General features: G+C 33.5%; 2 protein-coding genes across 2 annotated transcripts; one reads left to right on the top strand and one right to left on the bottom strand.

The window, feature by feature from the left end:
• Nucleotides 1–6,700: 6,700 nt before the first annotated feature.
• On the top strand, nucleotides 6,701–7,225 carry LOC142175073 (secreted RxLR effector protein 161-like). The gene has a single exon (XM_075241480.1). It carries the CDS (start codon nucleotides 6,701–6,703, stop codon nucleotides 7,223–7,225), a length of 525 nt encoding a protein of 174 aa, XP_075097581.1.
• Nucleotides 7,226–10,296: 3,071 nt separating this feature from the next.
• LOC107759054 (ethylene-responsive transcription factor ERF098-like) lies at nucleotides 10,297–10,743 on the bottom strand. Its single transcript, XM_016576922.1, has one exon. It carries the CDS (start codon nucleotides 10,741–10,743, stop codon nucleotides 10,297–10,299), a length of 447 nt encoding a protein of 148 aa, XP_016432408.1.
• Between the last annotated feature and the right edge of the window lie 9,264 nt (nucleotides 10,744–20,007).

Genomic DNA, 20,007 nt, shown 5'->3' with positions numbered 1-20,007 from the left:
CTTCGTGCACTTCTCTCATCACATATTCTGTTTGAGAGGGTCCGAGACACCTTGCTAGTGGTCCAATGAACATCTTTCGATAAAGATTTCCTTGATATAAACAATATCGAGTAGCTTTGTTGCGAAGCGCGTGAGCCTTTCCTTTGTCATTAGGCACGGTACCGTGCTGTAAAAAGGCAACAATTTCGTTTCTCCAATCCCATGTTAAATGATTAAAATTTACCTCATTTTTATCAGATTCGAGAACGGAATAAAATAAATGTATGACTGAAGCATTTGCATCGTTTGCTACGTCTGCTGCAGATGCGAGATTTGCTAAAGCATCTGCCTCTACATTCTCATCTCTTGGGATCTGCACTACTTTCCAAGTTTGGAATTGCTTTATTAACTCTCGTACCTTTGCGAGGTATTCTTGCATTCGCGTCTCTCTGGCTGTATAAGTCCCCAGCATTTGATTAACCACGAGTTGAGAATCACTCTTGATTATAATTTGTGTTATGCCGAGTTCTCGTGCCAATTCTAAACCTGCAATTACAGCCTCATACTTTGCTTCATTGTTAGTTATAGAATGACATTTTATATCCTGTCTAATAGTCTCACCCGCAGGTGGTACGAGGACTATCCCTAGGCCTGCCCCTTTTACATTAGATGAACCATCAGTGAATAAAACCCAAGTCCCTGGGTTTGCACCATTAAAAACTAGTAATTCTTTTTCTGCTTCTAAATGCATCCCCTCGCTAAAATCAGCCACGAAATCAGCTAGTACTTGAGATTTTATAGCGGTCCTGGGTTGATAAACAACTTCATATTCACTTAGTTCTATAGCCCATTTTGCTAATCTTCCTGAAAGTTCGTGTTTATGCAAAATATTTCGAAGCGGAAAAGCAGTAACTACATTAATGGGATGGCATTGAAAATAAGGTCTTAATTTTCTAGATGTCATGATCAAAGCTAATGCTAATTTTTCTAGCTGTGGGTATCGTGTCTTATCATCCAATAAGGACTTACTTACATAATAAATAGGAGATTGTTTACCTTGGTCCTCGCAGACTAAAACAACACTTACCGCGACTTCAGATACGGCCAGATAGATGAGAAGTTTTTCCCCCACCTTTGGTTTTGCCAACAACGGTGGTTTTGACAAATAAGCTTTTAAATTTCTAAGGGCTTATTGACAATCTTCATTCCATTCAAAATGATCTTGCTTTTTGAGTGCAGAGAAAAACTTAAAACACCTTTATGAGGATTTGGAAATAAATCTCCCCAAAACTGCAATTCTTCCCGTTAATCTTTGTACTTCCTTTTTATTAGTAAGGATATCAGGGATTTCTTATATTGCTTTGATCTGAGAAGGATTCACTTCAATACCACGGTTAGAAACAAGAAAACCCAAAAACTTACCTGATGCAACTCCAAATGCACATTTTTCTGGGTTGAGTTTCATATTAAATTTTCGCAAAATTTCAAATGTAACAGATAGATGAGAAATATGATCATGAGATCACTGGGTTTTGACGAGCATATCATCTATATATACCTCCATTGTTTTCCCTAAATATTCTTGGAACATTTTGGTGACCAACCTTTGATAGGTTGCCCCAACATTTTTGAGACCAAATGGCATTACTTTATAACAGTAAGTCCCCCTGTCTGTGATGAAAGAAGTTTTTTCTTCATCACCAGGATCCATTTTAATTTGATTATATCCCGAGTATGCATCTAAAAAACTTAAAAGTTCATGGCCTGCGGTTGCATCAATTAGTTGGTCTATATGCGGTAAAGGAAAGGAATCTTTTGGACAGGCTTTGTTTAGATCGGTATAATCCACACAAACGAGCCACTTACCATTTTTCTTGGGTACGACCACCGTGTTAGCTAGCCAATTAGGATACTTTACCTCACGGATCGATCCAATTTTTAATAATTTTTGGACCGCATCCTGAATCACCTGGTTCTTGAAAGCACCTTGCTTTCTTTTCTTTTGCTTTATTGGTGTGAAAGAAGGGTCCTCATTGAGTTTGTGAGTCATCATATCCGGTGGTATCCCTATCATATCAGTGTGGGACCAAGCAAAGTAGTCTAAGTTAGCTTTTAAAAATTCGATTATCATACCTCGCATGTTTAAGCTTAAATTGGCTCCGACATAAACCTTCCGTTCAGGCCATTGCTCAAATAATATCACTGCCTCGAGCTCTTCAATTGTCGTTTTGATGCTTTCATTTTCTTCAGGTTCCTGAATAGTGTCAGGCCTTGAGTCCAAATCTGTCTTTTCTTGTTCAGCTGAAGTTTGATCTTTTTTACCTTCAACTGTTTCCTGTAATTGCTATTTTTCTTTATTTACGGTGCTCATACTTGTTACAGCGTTGACACTTCTAGCCATCTGCTGATCCCCGCGAATTTGGAAAATTCCCCATGGTGATGGGAATTTAATAACTTGATGTAGAGTTGATGGGACAACATCCATATCGTGTATCCATGGTCTCCCCATGATCATATTGTAGGCCATTTCCATATCAACTACCTGAAATTTAGTTTCTTTAACAACACCCGTAGCAAAAGTTGTTAGAATTACCTCTCCTTTTGTTACCACACTTGAATTGTCGAAGCCTGACAAGGTGTGCGCCTTGGGTATCATTTTGTCTTCAGCTTGCATTTCACGTAATACCCTTAGTAGTATAATATTTACAGAACTCCCTGGATCAATCAAAACTCGTTTTACATTAGTATCATGTACAAGTAAAGATATTACCAGTGCGTCATTATGTGGAGTTGTCACTCCTTCGGTATCTGCGTCATCGAACGAAATACTTTCATTTTCTAGGACCTGCCGCACCCGTTTCCCGTGTGTAATTGTCCCCCACTTATCACATTCACTGTCCTCTTGGGTAAAAGGATGTTGTGGTGGCTCTTGCCTGTTTTTCATATAAGCTTGTTTTCTTTTCTCGCTAAATAACTCAGTGAGGTACCCTTGCTTCAATAGATGATCCACTTCACTCTGCAAGAATCTACATTCTGAAGTTTTGTGCCCGTGATCATTGTGGAATTCGCACCAATGATTTGGATTGCGTCTATTTGGATTTGACCGCATCTCTTTCGGCCACCGTACCTTATCTCCCATGCTTCTTAAAACAGCTACGAGCTCGAAGGTAGAGACATTAAAATTATATCCGCCGAATCGTGCCTTTAAACTTCTGTCATCATCTCGTGGTTCTTGTCTGTTCCGATCATTCCTGAACTTTGAAGAAGAACCAGAATCCCTGTTCCTCGATTTTTGATCATATTGCTGGCTATCTTGTTTCGACCGTGGGTCTTTTCCTGCAGGTCCCATATATGGATCGTACCTGTTTTTACCTGATCTTTTTTCGGTTTCTGATCTTCGGGGACCACCCCTTTCTTCATGATGAAACTTAGGTACGGTATCTTCTTCAATTCGCAGCTTCGTACTATACCTGTTGTAAACATCATTCCACGTGGTTGCAGGAAATTCTCGACGGCTTTCTTTGAGTCATCTCGTGGCTTCAGAACTTTTGTCATTTAAATTACTTGCAAAGGCTATTGCAGCCCAGTTGTCAGGCACACGAGGTAGAGTCATTCTTTCACGCTGGAATCTATCAACAAAATTTCTAAGCAACTCCAAATCCCCTTATTTGATTTTGAAAATAACTTCCATTCTTTTCTCAACCTTTTGTGCTCCCGAATGTACTTTAATAAAAGAATCTGCAAGCTCAGCAAAAGAATTAATAGAATTTTCAGATAAAAGAGAATACCAGGTTAATGCACCCTTGGTGAGTGTTTCTCCAAATTTCTTGACCAGTACTGATTCAATTTCTTGTTTGGTCAAGTCGTTGCCTTTCACGCCTGTTGTAAATGCAGTCACGTGGGTCTTTAGTACCATCATATTTCGGGATGTCAGGCATTTTGAACTTTTTTGGAATTGGAAGGGGAGCAACACTTGGCTTCCATGGTTGTTGTGAGTATTTGTCCATGTCTACTCCTTTTATTATAGGCGGAACTCCAGGGATTTACTCAATACGCTCATTTTGTTCCTTAATCTGTTTCTGCAAAGTTAGTACTAAATTTTGCAAATATGAATTATTTGAATTACCTGGTCCCCCTTCCTGTGGTTCACTGGGGGTTGCTCCGTTTCCAGAATTATCAAGACCAGAACGGGGATTCTCCAATATATTATTATTAGGAGTTGGTGTGGGTGGTGCAGCAGGCAATCGACTAACAAGTGCCTGAAGAGCTTTGCCGACGTGTGCATCAATTAGCTTTTGTAAAGCTTCAGTTGTAACTCCTTCAAAGTGTTCAGATTGTTCTTGCTGATCAGCACGGGATTCAGTAACAGGAGTGCCTTCACGAGATTGACGTGGTGAATCTGGAGGGGAGGGAACCACGTCACCTTGATTTTGATGGATTTGATTTTTATGGTTTCCCAATGTGTTATTACTGTTATTGTCGGTGTTGTTGTTTGACATGGTGACGACAATGGACAAGATATAACTTAAAAGAAAAGATTATCAGATTCCCGGCAACGGAACCAATTTGTTTAACCAAAAATCTGAGTCTTTGGTCAAAGCTAAAAAGAAATTCGGGTTACTGATAATCAGGAGACGAAAACAAAATACTTTTGAGAATGATGGTAAAACAGTAAATAGTTTTGTATTTCAGTAAGATCCCAATAATCTTTTCCCCCCTTACAGATGGTGAGTTCTTCTCCTTTTACAGCTAATCCTAGGAGAAGAGGTAATGCCTTTGTCTTAATGAGGCAATTATGAGCAATAAATGACATTAAAAGAAACGTTACACAATCATTTCTTTTTAAAACAAATATTCTAACGTATTTGATATTTAATGCTATATTTAAACTCTTTTACGTCATCAGATTCGTATCTTCAACTTCTTCCGATCTTCGGTCTTTAGATGACTTGGATAGGTACGAGACTCGTACCTATTTTAGTAACGGTCCGCACCAATGTTGCTTTCTTTTTCCCTTATCTGTTGTCACCCGTGCCTCTTGGCTATTTATTGTGTTTTGACCGTTTGACCAGTCCACGTGTCATGCCACGTCACCTACAATGTAAATTCAGTTTTTTCCCAATACAACATCCACTTCTCGTCTAGTTTCAAGAACCATCAGTACTCCATTTCATAATCTAATAAACTTGAATTAGATATTTCTAATAAAAAATATAGGAGCAATGAATTATTGTACTTTAAGTCAATATAAGATAATAGACTGGCCTTAGAAGAACAAAGAGCACACATCCAGACATATTCTTTATTTTTGTAGCGAACATGTTATATTATAATCTTCCAACCAGTTTAAATATCCTCAATATAATATCTTTATTTTCAAATAAAATATTGATAATGAGTAACCTCACAACTTAGAAGCCTCACTAGCTCAGAGGTACTTCTATTGTTCTTCGAAATTTAACATTTGAAACGACTCTAATTTAACTAATGATAAAAAAACATTAAATCTTCTCAACCTTCTAACTTACCCCGACTCTAGGGTAGAGAGACTGTTTTCAAATAGACCCCCGACATCCTTCCCTCCAAGAACTTCCCACCTTGCTCTTGGGGAGACTCGAACTCACAACCTCTCGGTTGGAAGTGGAGGTTGCTTACCATCAGAGCAACCCCTCTTATCTCAAGTAAAATACCATACCTAAATCATTATTATCCAAGTGATAATATTTCTATATGACATTTTATCAAACAATTCATATGCTTCTTAAATTTGTGTTCGAGTAGCAAACACAAAAGTAATATTGTATAAGCAAATGAATCAAAATCAAACCCGATGACAAGCAATATAGTAAAAACAAACGAATCAGAAGTAAGCCCATACTCCTATTATTACAAAATGAGCATCAAACAAACACTAAACTAAAAACACAAATACAATAATTATTTCTTGTACTTAGCTACATACCTTCCTCCAGTGGCGGAACCATCTTTACCAACAAGTTAGGCATTTTACTTGTTTCAAGTGGGTTTAAAATTATATTTATACCTTTACTTGTCTGAAAACAGCAAAAATATACCTATATATACAGTGTTATTTTTCGATGAAGCGGGTTCATATGAACCCACTTGACTCCACGTGGGTCCGCCCCTGCATATTGGTAGCATATGGTAGTTTGAACATTTTTTTGGTTGTACATGAACCAACCCATGAACCTAAATAAACCTCCTACTAGCATTGATAGCCTCATTATCTCAAGCTTATTCATGCCAAAATTGAATAAAGAAAAATAATCAACAACTACCAAATCTATATAAGAATGTGTATAGCAAATGATAAACAAAAACATGGATTGCGAAAGTACTAGAGAGGTAACCGGCTGTGACGAAGAAGTCAAAACTGCTTTTCTAGATGGTGATTTAGAAGGAGAAATTTATATGGTTCAAACTGAACGTTGTGTTATTCATGGACAAGAAAATAAAGTTTATAAATTAATTAAATTTCTGTATGTCCTTAAACAAGATCCTAAGCAGTGGTATGAGAAATTTGAACAAGTCTCACTGAGAAACGATTTTTCTTCAATGGAGGTGGATAAATACGTATATACTAAAGTGGTAGACAATGATTATATGATAATATGCCTATATGTTGATTGATATGCTTATGTTTGGTATAAGTTTAAATATTGTGCAAAGCATTAAATTATTTTTATCTGCTTATTTCGATATGAAAGATCTGGGTGAAATAAATATAATATTGAGAGTTAAAGTTGTAAGGAGTGAAGATGGCATAATCTCATCACAAGAACATTATGTTGAAAGACTTCTAAAGAAGTTTGAATATTTTAATGTCACATCTGTAAGCACTCTTTTTGATGCTAACTCTCAGTTGAAAAAGAATAATGGTGATCCAGTTGCTCAGTCGGAATATGCTCAGATTATTAGGAGTCTGATGCATTTAATGAATTTTACAAGACCTGATATAACCTATGTTGTGTGTAGACTCACTAGATATACTCATAATCCCAACAATGAACATTGGTCTACATTAGCTAAACTAATGAAATATTTGAGAGGAACTATGAATTATGGTATCCTATATAGTGGATTTTCTTCTACTTTAGAAGGGTGCAATAATGCAAACTGGATCTCTGATTCAGATGAGATAAAATTCACTAGTGGTTATGTATTCACCCTTGGAGATAGTGCAGTACCGTGGAAATCAACTCGATCATTGCTAGATCAACTATGAAATCAGAGTTTGTAGCTCTAGAGTTAGCTGGTTGTGAGGCTGAGTGGCTAAGAAACTTCTTAGCTAATATTCATTAATAAATGACGTATTGCCTCTTGTGTCTATGCATTGTGATTGTCAAGCGGCAATAACTATTGCAAAGAATAAATATTATAATTGTAAAAATAGACACATGAAATTGAGACATGATGTCATAAAGCAGTTGCTGAGAGATGGAATAATTTCCATCGATTATGTGAAGTCAGAAGTTAATTTGGCCGATCCTCTGACTAAACCTGTAGGAAGAAAATTAATTCTTCAAACCTCAAAATAGATGGGGTTAAGGCTGACATGCTGTCAATAGAGATGGTAACACAACCTATGTGATTGGATATCTCATGAAGTAGGTTCATATGGGTAATAACAAGTCAATATTGACACTGAAGCACTAAAAGAGAATGCTTGACTGCTACTAATTGAGAGACTGAGTTATAACTCTTAACGAATTCATATTTCTTATGGATGGTGTATTTAAAAGCAGTATACACTCGATGGATTCACCTATATGAGAGTGGAGTGGGCTGCTCCTATGACATTTTGGCCTAGTCTTTAGAGCTTTCATGAATAATCAGGCACGCGCATGGCCTAGTGGCGCAAAATTGCGTCGAACAACTAAATTGTGAGGGTCGAAATGTGATTGATAAAATCTCTGACTTACAATAAGAATTATTGGTTCATAGAAATATTATATTTCACCAGTAATTTTGTGAGTTAAGTTTTATTGGTCTAAGTTTGGTTCATATTCTTGAAGACACCAAATCCATTACATTTGGACCATACAAATCCAGCAAGTCAATTCTTTCATTACTTTAACCTTCTCTTATAAATTTTAAAAATATGTGGGGATTGTGGCAGTATTTTTAAAATTTTAAATAGCTACATGTCTTTTTATTTTATAAGTGTACTATCTATTTTCAAGTGGCTATGCAAATCTACCATGTGACCTTTTGCGTATGTGACCTTTTGCGTGAAGATTTGTGGCCAAATAACTAAGTCAAAAACAAGTGGCAATCATCTTTCATGTAATTAAACACTTGGCAATTTAAGAAGACTCATAACATCTCTATAAATAGCTTTTTTGTTCATCCGTAAGAGATATTAACAAAAATTGATCTTTTTACACTTTTCTTAGCTAATCATTATTTTCTTCTTTAGCTAATCATTACTATAATTATTCTTTCTATTATTGACCAAATCATCATCTCTTGTTATTATTTTTTCCCTCCGTTTTATTCCAAACTTGTTGGTATTATTTAACTTTTCTGATTCATATATCCTCTAAATAAATAAAGGTAGGTTTGTTTAATCCTGAAGAAATATTTCACATAACTGAAATAGTTTTTTAGGACAATATCCAACATGACTCAAGCTAATTCGTGTATTTTCACTCACATATAATATTATTGCAGTATTGTTGTTATTTTCTTGTGATATTTCCCTACATGAAGGTTTTGAAATGCACATATCAGAACTTGAACAACGGAAGAATAACAATATATTATTGGATTTTAATTAACTTTCTCCTTTGTGCGGGAAAATGAGCTGAATTGTCTATTGCATTTTTAGTTGAGGTGTAAATGGAAAATATAATGTAAGGAAAAAAATGTAGGGGGAAATCAAAAGCTTATAAAAGTTTTGCTAAGCAACTTTGTTCCTCGTCGGAAAGGAAGAGGAATATTATTGTGATTATATATAAAAATATTTTTTTCTAGCTCGTAAAAAGTTGAGAAGAAAATAAGCATCGTGCCGTCGTCAAGAACTTCGATGTAATTTGCGGTTGAACAGTGCTTAACAAAAATTTCAATTGAATGAATATTTTTGTGGAAGAGACACCTTTTTTCAAATTCGTTATTTTATGTTAGTTTCGTTTCCGTTATTTATTTTTGGGGTTTCTTTTTGGTCTAATTAGTTCAATGCTGCATCTTCTTTTAATAGTAATAAGTCAACAGAAAAGTATAAATATTCCAATCAACTCTAGCATTTGACCATTTTCTCATTCTAGAAAGATACCAGAACAGTGCAACTTATTCTTTGGTTTTAAACTTTATTTCTTTGGTTTCTCACCAAATATATGTGATATCGGCATTTTTTTTTTCCGCAATCCGCTAGGCAAGCGCCTAAGGCTAGTTTTTTATTAATAAAAAGAAAAGAAATACAACAAATAGGCATAGTACCAATAAGGGGGACAATAGCACCGGTATTGGTACCCATATGTCTTGGCTATATAATCACTCCTCTGCGCCTCACAAAGCCTATGACAACCTCATGTAGAGGATTCATGGTGCAACTGTCTGCAAAGTCTCATGAAGGCATATAATCTCATAGCCGTGTGGATAATTTCCAAAGGTATAGGACCAAGGTAACACAAACCGGGCTAAACTTTATCTTACGAGGCATAAAATATGTTTTATTCTTTAATTTTCCATAACAAAAAGAATATGGGAACTGAATAACCGAGAAGGTATAAACGTCAGGAAAGTCCAATTAAATCTCACGAAGAAACACCAAAATTAGAACTGTGCCAGAAATGAATCAACAATAGCAGAAACTGCAAAAAAATGCTCCTTCAAATGTGAGTTCCCGTTAAACCCTTTTCTTTCTTGCAATTATCGATAAATTTGACAACCAGAGTTTGTTAAATATTTTACAGATCTAAAAGTGCTCACTTTTATCAAACTTAAAGGATTAAAACTGAAATATCTTTAACGGACTATTTTAAACTATACCCCAAACCAGAGGCGGACTTAGGTATAAACTTGAAGGATCATGGGACCTCGTAAACTTCGGAGAGATCACGTATATGTATAAATATATCTTTAAATGATTAATTCAAATCACTTGGCACCCTGAACACTAAAAACTTTTAAGGGGCACTGGTTGAGTAGAATACTGATGCCCCCTTCGCGTTAAAATCCTGGGTCCGCCTCTTCCCCCAACATAAGTTTTTTTTTTTTTTTTTTTTTCATTTTCTAGAAAATGGAAATGCAACTTATATATATATAAGGGAAATGCAACTCAACCTTAGTTTCTCGTTATTTTGGCTCTTCTGATCCAAGAAGCTCCTCTAGCACACTATCATCAAGATACTCAAACTCAATTATTTCTTTATCTTGAATTCCAATTGATGAATTTCCCTTATCTAATCCTCTTCTAATTGGATTAATTATGTTAAATGAAGTAGTACGATAGTGATAAGGAGGATTAGAAAGCTGAGAATAATACTCATTAGGGAAATTCAAGGTAGCAAGATGGCCTCTTAGGTTAAATGCCGTCTTATCATACGCCCTCGCCGCGTCCTCCGCCGTGTCAAACGTCCCGAGCCACTGTCGGGCGCTTTGCCTCGTCGGATCACGTATCTCCGCCGCGAATTTCCCCCATGGCCGCCTTCGGACGCCTCGATATTTGATCTCTTCCTTCCCTTTGTTTCCACTTTCCTTTTCTTGCATGGCCTTCTTTCCCTTAGAACTACTACCCTCCATATTAATTATCGAGTTCTAAAAAAACGCGAAAAAGATGAAAGTCTGGGTGGATGGATTTAATGAAAAAGAAAAAAAAAATTAAGTTTGAGGTTTCAAATTTGGATGGTGAATTGACATTGTTTGGACATATCAATCTCTATTTATATTGAGCACATAAGATAGTGACTAGTAAGAATGTAGAATGAATGTTACGTTTTCATTTGTCTTTATATTGAAATTCGATTATTCTATCAAATCACCATGCAATATTCAAAGAGATAGGTGACGAAGCTGCTTTTACTGCTAAAACTTTATATCTATATAGTGTTTTTGGTTGAAAGTTTTTCTTAGAGATATATTTTGTTGCTCAAACTAATTAATAGTGAAGTTGCGTGAATATTGTGAGGTGGTAATGAAATATTCCAAATTCAAAAAGATATATATAGTTTGTGTTTAAGGCCAAAAAAAAAAAATTAATTTAAAAAAAAAAATATCTTAGGAGATTACCTGGCAAGAATTTGGATAAGATTCTCAAAATCTATTTGGATCTTACTTTAGGAAGATTTGTCCAGCTTAGTTAGAAGACTGATATAAATTAAAGTATAGTTTATACTTTTAGATAAAATTTAACTATGATAAATTTAAATATAGTCAGACATTTCTATAACAACATTCCTATATAACAATCATTTACTATAAAAGCCAAGTTTTTTCGGAACCGATTTTAATATTACGTTATAATATATGTTCTCTATAATAACACTTCACTATAGCAGCCAGAAAATATCGGAACAAACGAGGCTGTTATAGAGAGGTTTGATTGTATACATATAATGATTCTTAGGGATGCAAAATTGACACTCATATAATTCTTTCTTTAACATAACATCAACTGTAATACTAAAATGAAGACTAAAACACACTTTTGTAGGTTTGTTTAGAGCCTTAAAATGAAGAAACTAGTGTACAATTGTAACATAATTCTGTACTTTAAGACATGAAATTGAAGGGAAAAAAATAGAAAAATCAAAAAACAATTACTATCATAATTTGCACATGCATGATGTTGTTTCGTATAGTATGTATATAAATGTCAATAATTGCCTCATTATAATCATTTGAGTTATAGCACTCCATACGTCCAATCCTACATCTCCGAAGGAAGCATAGCACGATCGTTAGTAATAATAAACCCAACAAGATTAGGGTCGAATCCCACAAGGAGTAGGTATATGAAAGTGTTCAAATATGTGTAAACTTGGTAATTCTTAATGTAATCTTCAAACAAACATTGGTTATTCATTACTTCTAAAGTTACTTCTAGAATTACTATAAAAGCTAGTCTAGGAATTTTATCGAACACTTGGAGTGCGAGTAAAGATGTAGCTGTAACAAATAAGAGAAAGGCTCTAGGATTGGTTCCCTTCATGTAGGTTATGCTTTTGGGTACACAAATGTTCAACTCTAGTTAATTAAGTATGTATTATGGCCTCAATTTCTATTCTACCAACTTAATATATCTTCAAGACAACTAAGGTTCAATAATGAGCAATTGATTAGCCGAAGTAGAAATCACACTATTCCAAATTAGATTTCATTAATCAAGTGATTAACCCACTTAATTCATTGTTAATTACCTTATATCTAAGCTAAGTTCCACTCTTCCAAGTTAGAACAAGCAAAATAAGCATGAATTTAGTGTTTGAAACCACAAAATCAATCAATAAAGTATGGAATAATTAGATAACACAAAACTTAATCGAATATAGAACTAATATTAATAACCCAAAAATATAACCACACTTAGGGTTCACAATCTTAGCTTAACGAGCTTAGCTGGACATAATAAAGAAAGAAAATACAAAGATAAATGATAATCTAAACATATTAGCTAAGAGAGCAGAGAAAGATTGAACAAACTATGATGAAATCACCCAAAACTCTTAAGAGAAACTCCAAAAGTTTCTCTCCCACATTCAAAGGGGTCAAAGATGAACTAAAAGATGACCTAAATTGCTATTTATAATCGTTTGCTATATCTGACAGAAGTGCCCCTACTGTGTCCAGCTGTGGCTTTGTTCATGGAGACCATGATGTTCGTGGGCTGAAATGGCTCCACGATTTAGATCGTGGAGCTGGGCAGAACCTGCACAATTCTTTGCTTCAAATGCCCTTTAAGATCGTGGTGTAGTTTGTAGAAACGTTCAAGATCGTACAATTTGGCAGACTTTGCTCCAAACTTTCCTGAGTTAGAACATTTTTCATGCACTTTTGCACCCCTAGTTTCGGCTTCACGATTGACCTTCGTGGAGACATTGTTATTCACTTTTCAATCTTCAATTTCTTCAATCTTGTGCTTCAAATTTCATCTCTTTTCATCTTTTTTGACTCGCTCTTTCATCAACTATATCATTTAAGCTCACGCACATGAAATCAACCACATTAAGTTAGTTAAGGCTATTAAATCTTACTTAAAGAACCTTAAAACTCAAGAAAAAGGTATGACTAAGTTAGCAAAAATACCAACTTATCATAATACGTATACCTAGGAGGCTTCGGTTATTTTATTTCTTGTTGTTGTTACTGCTTTTTATTACTGTGTCTTTTCTAATTCCATTACTGTATTTCTTTTCAACCATATTGTGATTATGCTTTTACTGAGCCGAGCGTCTACCAGAAACAACCTCTCTACCTTCACAAGGTAGGATAAGACTTGCGTACACATTGCCCTTCCCAGACTCTACATGTGAAATTACACTAATTTTTTTTTTGTTGTTGTTGTTGTATACTTAAGATAAACTTATAATTGCTTTTAAAACTTACATTGAACAATGTATTTACCCCTATTATCTTCTTTTGCGCTTGTTAATTTAAATTACTTTGTCTTTTCAATAATAAAAAACGAATAATTTAAAAATTACATAACAACTAGTTTTCCCGTAGAGTGAAAAATATCACTCAAGAATAGCAAATATTGGAAGTAAGTAACAAAGATTAGCAAATATTGGTGGGACCATCAATATAATCAAAGTCGTTTCAAAAGATTTAAGAAATAGGAAAAACTCTGTTAAAAGCAATTTCACCTTGAGAATATAAGCAATTTCATATAAAATTCTTATATGAAGTGTTTTATACAACAATGTAATATTATTAAAACAATAAAACTAATAAAGACATGTTTTATTTAGGTAGCACATATTGTAACAAAAAAAAAAGTTGAATAATCTATTAAAACATATACAACATGGTTGATATCTAAAAATCATTAATTCTCGCATTCTTTCCCATAAAAAAAAAAAACTTTTCTAATTGTCCCTTTTATAGTATCAATTTGACAATTCTCCTAATTAATTGTCAATGAAACTAAAAGAAGGACAAAGAATGAGGCATGAAGAAGGATCACATGTTATTTGAATTTGATAAATAATGCAAAAATTAGGGGCCACTAATTTTATACAAGAGATTCTTTGACATTTTTTTGCAAACATTTTGTCCACATGCTAATTGTAATAATTGATAAATAATGCAAAAATTGGGGGCCACTAATTTTTTATAAGTTACTTCTTAGGTATTTCTTTAGAATGGAATTGTCAAGTCAAGTAAGAAAAAGAAATTGAATTTGGTTAGTTGGTTTAGCAGAATATATAAGGATGCGACAAAATGTTGTTGAACTTCTTTTTTTTTTTTTTTTTTGTTGGATTCTAAATAATTTTTTCTCTATTAGAAATTCGTATGTCAGTAATAAATATAGAGAACTTCTCATATTTTTTAATTTTTATTTTTATCTTGTAATATGTGGCCTGAATCGAATTTAAATGGTCGGATAATAATATTATCAATGAAAATTCATATAACCAATCTCAATTTATTTAGAAGTAAGGCGTACGTGTTACATTTTGAATATTTTTGTGGAATAATATTATCCAAAACTAGTGTGGGTACGATGATAGTGACGAAAATGAGTCAAAGGATCTTGCTTTATATTAGCACGTGATTTTCTTTTCTTTTTTTTTCTTCCACAAACACGGAGAATAAGAAAATATAGGAATATAATATTTTGGATATAAAGTTATTAAAATAGTAAAAAGGATTACGAAAAAACAGTTCATTGTTTATAATTAGAGAATATAATAGCAAATTTGTCACTGATTTAAGTAGTATTCCACCCGATGATCTCTACATTGAGGATATTTAAAGATATTTTTAAATGTGTGATACTGCTAAATTAGGTTAAATTTACAATTTACTTTTCAATTAATCACATGTTAGAAGAAAAAATATTTCAAGAAGTTGAAAATTTGATTACTTTGATTATTACTCCACCGTTTATCACACGATAGAAGGACATGGCACGGCGAATCCAAAATTTAAAATTTATTTGTTTCTGTTATGACCTTAAATTAATATATAATAAAATTATTGGGTTCATACTAAGAAAATCTATAAATATTTAATAAATTTCTTAAAAATATATAGAGTCTGAGCAAAAGTTACTGAATGCACGTGAGCCCATATTATGTTACACAATGGATCCTTCCCTGAGAGGTGACCCGACGCTTTATGATTTTGGTAAAAAGAAATTACATGTACTTAGTGTTTATAAAAATTAACTTCTTAACCATGATCGGATAAAATTAAAGTGAGAATATATAATACTTAATTATGATAAAATATATAATAGAATATGTCTTGTATTCTTTAGTTTGGTGTAAGTATTAAGAGCGAATATAAATAAACAAATCTATGATATTTGCTTTTAATGGATTGAGGAAATCTCGATCGATGTCTTAAGAATCTTAGAACAAATAGTGAATCTTGAGTTTTCATTAATTAATCTGTACATAAAATACAACATAACTACATAAGTCCATTTCTCAATGGGATCTACAAAAATGTCGGTCGAATTCATTATTTATTTTTTCTGATCGATATATATATATATATAGATTATGTATCAATTATACCGTAGGTAGTTGAATAGGCGACTATTTATTCAATGAGCTAATTGTAACTGGTTGAAACAAAATTTAAAAAGAAGTTTTTTCCATATGAGAATGAACACAACCTTTTAGAAAGACACAACAAATCAGATTATGAGGAGGTAAGATTTTGTGGGCGTTTGGACAAAAAAATCGTAAAATTCCAAAAAAAGAAAAATTGATTTTTTTTTCAAGTGAAAATGGTATTTGAAAATTAGAGTTGTGTTTGGACATGAATATAATTTTAGGTTGTTTTTGAATTTTGGTGAGTGATCTGAGTGAAAATTTTGAAAAACAACTTTTTAGAGTTTTTCAAAATTTCAAAAAATTCTATTCATTTTCAAGTGAAAATTGAAAATTTTATGGCCAAACACCGATTTCGAAAAAAAAAGTAAAAGTTTTTCGAAAAAAAAAGTAAAAAAATTCTACCACCGAAAAAACGGGGTTGTTTGTGTAGACTTTATTAATAAAACCTCAAACGGAAATGTCGTAACAAGGACTAGACCTTACCTCACTAATCCTAATAACCCCGAGGTTTATCAATAGATATTACGTGAAATACTTAGCTTTATAATGACACAAGGAATGTTAATTAATGATACTTCATTTCATCTTGTTTGCATCTTGATCACAATCAAGAAGTTTCTCAAGAACTTAATTTTTTTTCCATGCAATATGGTTTAATTTTCAAGGTGGCTAATTTATAAAGGGTGCAATTTGGCACAAAAAGTGTTATAGTTTTGCAAAAAGAATGGCTGAGAATGAAATAGGTGGAATTTCTGAGGGACCAAATGTGTTCAAACTTGAAAAGAACTTTTTATAGAAACCAAAAAGTTATTATGCAGTGTATTTGATTGATCATATGACGGCTATATAGAAACTCGATTCTTCTTTTCCTTCATCTACTTTAATCTGCATGCTTTTATTTCATGTTTTATTTTGGAAATTAGTTATATATACTAATAGTGTAAATATTTTTTAGAGCGAAGTGCGTCATTAGCTTCTTTTAAGCTCGCTATTTAAAAAATATTCACAATTTACAATGTATTTAAAGATTAGTCAATTCACCCAAACTTAAGGACTAAGTATCCTGAATTTGGAATTCATGACTTATTATCCTGAATTTTGAGCTGCTAATTTGAAAGTCAGGACTAAGTGTCCTAAATTTCTAAACTGCTAATTTAAAATTCAGGACGTAAGATTAGAAATTCTGGACATAATTTTCGAATTTTAGGACAAGATGTCCTAAAGTTTGAATTTTGAGGTTTTAACTTCAGGACGTCGTGTCCTCAAGTTTGAGCGAACTGGCTAATATTTAAATACATTGTAAATTGTGCATACAATGTGCTTAAAAGTGACTACCTTGTGTCATTTTCGTAAAAATAGCACGGGCTAGCCAGTTTTTGGATTGGTCATTCACAAATGGCCAGCATTTGCAAGGTCATTGAAAAATAGCCACTATTTTGCTGCAACAGGGACCGGTCCAGCATAATATACTGGAGATCGGTGCACATGTGTATGAACTTTCAGCATATTATACTGGAACTCCAACACGCGAAAAGTTCCAACATAATATATTGGAGATTGGAGCACATGTGTATGAACTTCCAATTATACTGGAACTCCAGTACTGGAGTTCCAGTATACTTATGCCGGAACTCCAGTATAATATACTGGAGTATTTTCCGGATTTTGAATAGTGTTTTCGTTCAGATTTATCTTTACATGAAACGTGGCTAAATTTCGATTATTTTTTAAATTGTGGCTATTTTTGAATGACCACTTGTAAATCTGGCTATTTTTAAATTTCTCCCGTCATTTTTAAGATTTTTTATACTATCAGTATGTTGGGCTAAAACAGCCCGAAGATATTCTTAATACTGTATGATATTGTCCGCTTTGGGTCAAGCCCACACGGTTTTTCCTAAAAGGCCTCACACTATTAAGAGTGTCCAACTCTTTATAAGTAGAATCTTTTTCCTTTCTACTTTGCATGTGGGACTTTGTTCACACATACCCAACAATCTTCCCCTTGAACTAAGTTCCACATACCGAAACTCAAAGGTTGCGTATGCATCTTCAAAGCTACGGATGAAGGTCGTAAACCCTATATATAGACGGGCAAAGGTACTAAGCCGGACTCTCACGCCACTCTGCCATCTCCATAGTCTCGCCAAACTATTGCATTTGATACCAGTTGTTGGGTTAAAACGACCCGAAAATACTCTTAATATGGTATGATATTGTCCGCTTTGGACATCGATTTTTCCTAAAAGGCCTCAAACCATTAAGAGTATCCAACTCCTTATAAGTAGAATCTTTTTCTTTCTTCCATGCGGGCTTTGTTTACACACACTCAATACAGTATAGTTAAATGTTAATCTATATTTTATAGTAGTAGTTAGAAAGTTGCTTGCAATTTCCCTGATGTTAATTAATGTTTATTATAGAAATTTACCTTTTAAGTATTCTAATTATGAAAATACTTTTTAATCAATCAACGCATTAGATTTAAAACCTTTTATTTTTTGGATAGAACTGGTTTGATACTAGGTGTTCCCTCTGTTTCACGTTGTGTAACGGTTTTTTCTTTTTAGTCTGTTCTAAGCAACGCGACACCTTTTTATATTTAAAAGTAATATAATTTTAATTTTTTATTTTATCTTTACTGAAATGATTCTATAGTAACAAAAAAATTATGTACCATAAATTTAAAAGCTTTTTAAGAAAAAAAACTTTTACGTCTAGTCAAACAAGTTGATCATCATATAGATGAAAAAAGAGGAATATTTTAAAACTCAAAGAATTGGTTTTAACATTGTCCAATTAATTGATATTTGATGCACATTTAGGTTAATTATGCATTTATTAATGGTGAGATCATATGCTTATGCACTCAGCTCTTACGTATAGTGAAACACCAAAAAACTAGCCTTTTTTCCCCTACAAAAAGCAAAAATAATTTAACTATTGTGCGTATATACCTATAGACTGTATAATGAGCTAAAATGTGGAAAAGATCAAATGGGGTGCATTTTAGTTTTCTATAGTGGAACTAGGATCGTGCAAGGAATAAGAGTAATTAGTATAAAGTTTTTTGTTAGTCTATTTATAGTTGTGACTGTTGTTATATATACATCTGATTCAATGTCTTATTGTTCTGTAACTTGCCTTTCTAGTATGTCCAAGACAGTGGAGAAATACCACAAATATAATTATGCTGCAGTGGAAGGAAGCAGAGGCGGATCCAGGATTTTAAGTTTATGGGTTCCTGTCGCAATTTTAAATTAATATACAATAATAACTGGGTTCACAAATAGATATTTAATAATTTTTTTAACAAAAATACAGGGTCTACGCAAAAGTTACTGGGTTCCCTGGAACCCGTATATTACACCCTGGATCCGCCCCTGGTTAAGTGACAAGTTCATAACTCATAAAGTTCAAATAGACGAAGCTAGATGATCATTAGTTGCAGGTTCGGACGAACTCAATAGGTTCTGTTTGGATCTTGTATTTGTAACTAGATATTGTCTGCTATGGGCCTAGGCCCTCACGAGTTTAAAACGCATCACTAGGGTCTAAGTCTTGTTAACTTATACACCCAGCATTCCTTTTGTATTTTACCGATGTGGAACACTGTCTAAAATCTGGATGTAACAGCAGTAGGGTAATTATATTTAAATTATAGTGCACTTACATCAACCCCCCTCTCTTTATATATATATATGACGTCTTTATATATATATATATGACGACACTAATTTAATAAATTAGAATTTTAATTTAATCACCGCTTTCTGAAAATTATCAGGTATGCTAGACTCACTGAACCGATTAATTGAAATTTGAAAGATGCATTTGGATTATTTTTTTTGACGCGGGGTTTAAGGGTGTGTTTGGTTAAAAAAAAAAATATTTTCCTTGAAAAATATTTTCCTGAAAAATGTCTTCTTGGAAAAGAATTATTTTATCACTTATTTAATAACCATTTACGTGTAAAAATAGTACGGGCTAGTCAGTTTTCGAACTGATAATTGAAAAACAGTCAGCGTTTGCAAAGTCATTTAAAAATAGCTACAATTTTGCTAAGACACAGAAAATTCCTGCATAATATGCTGGATTATAGAGTTTCTGCATATAAACTTCCAACATATTATGTTGAAATTCCAGCACACGAAAAGTTTCAGCATAATATGCTGGATTATGGAGCTCCTGCATATAAATTTCCAGCATATTTCAGCATAATATGCTGGATTATGGAGCTACTGCATATAAACTTCCAGCATATTGTGTTAGGACTCCA

Source organism: Nicotiana tabacum, chromosome 21 (genome assembly GCF_000715075.1).
Source record: "Nicotiana tabacum cultivar K326 chromosome 21, ASM71507v2, whole genome shotgun sequence".
NCBI classification, from domain to species: domain Eukaryota; kingdom Viridiplantae; phylum Streptophyta; class Magnoliopsida; order Solanales; family Solanaceae; genus Nicotiana; species Nicotiana tabacum.
The sequence above is the reverse complement of the archived record's forward strand: the minus strand, read 5'-3'. Positions and strand labels throughout refer to the sequence as shown.

What these genes read in the sequence shown, in the direction of transcription:
- LOC142175073 (XM_075241480.1), top strand. Translation starts at nt 6,701, where the DNA reads ATGAAAGATCTGGGTGAAATAAATATAATATTGAGAGTTAAAGTTGTA.
- LOC107759054 (XM_016576922.1), bottom strand. Translation starts at nt 10,743, where the DNA reads ATGGAGGGTAGTAGTTCTAAGGGAAAGAAGGCCATGCAAGAAAAGGAA.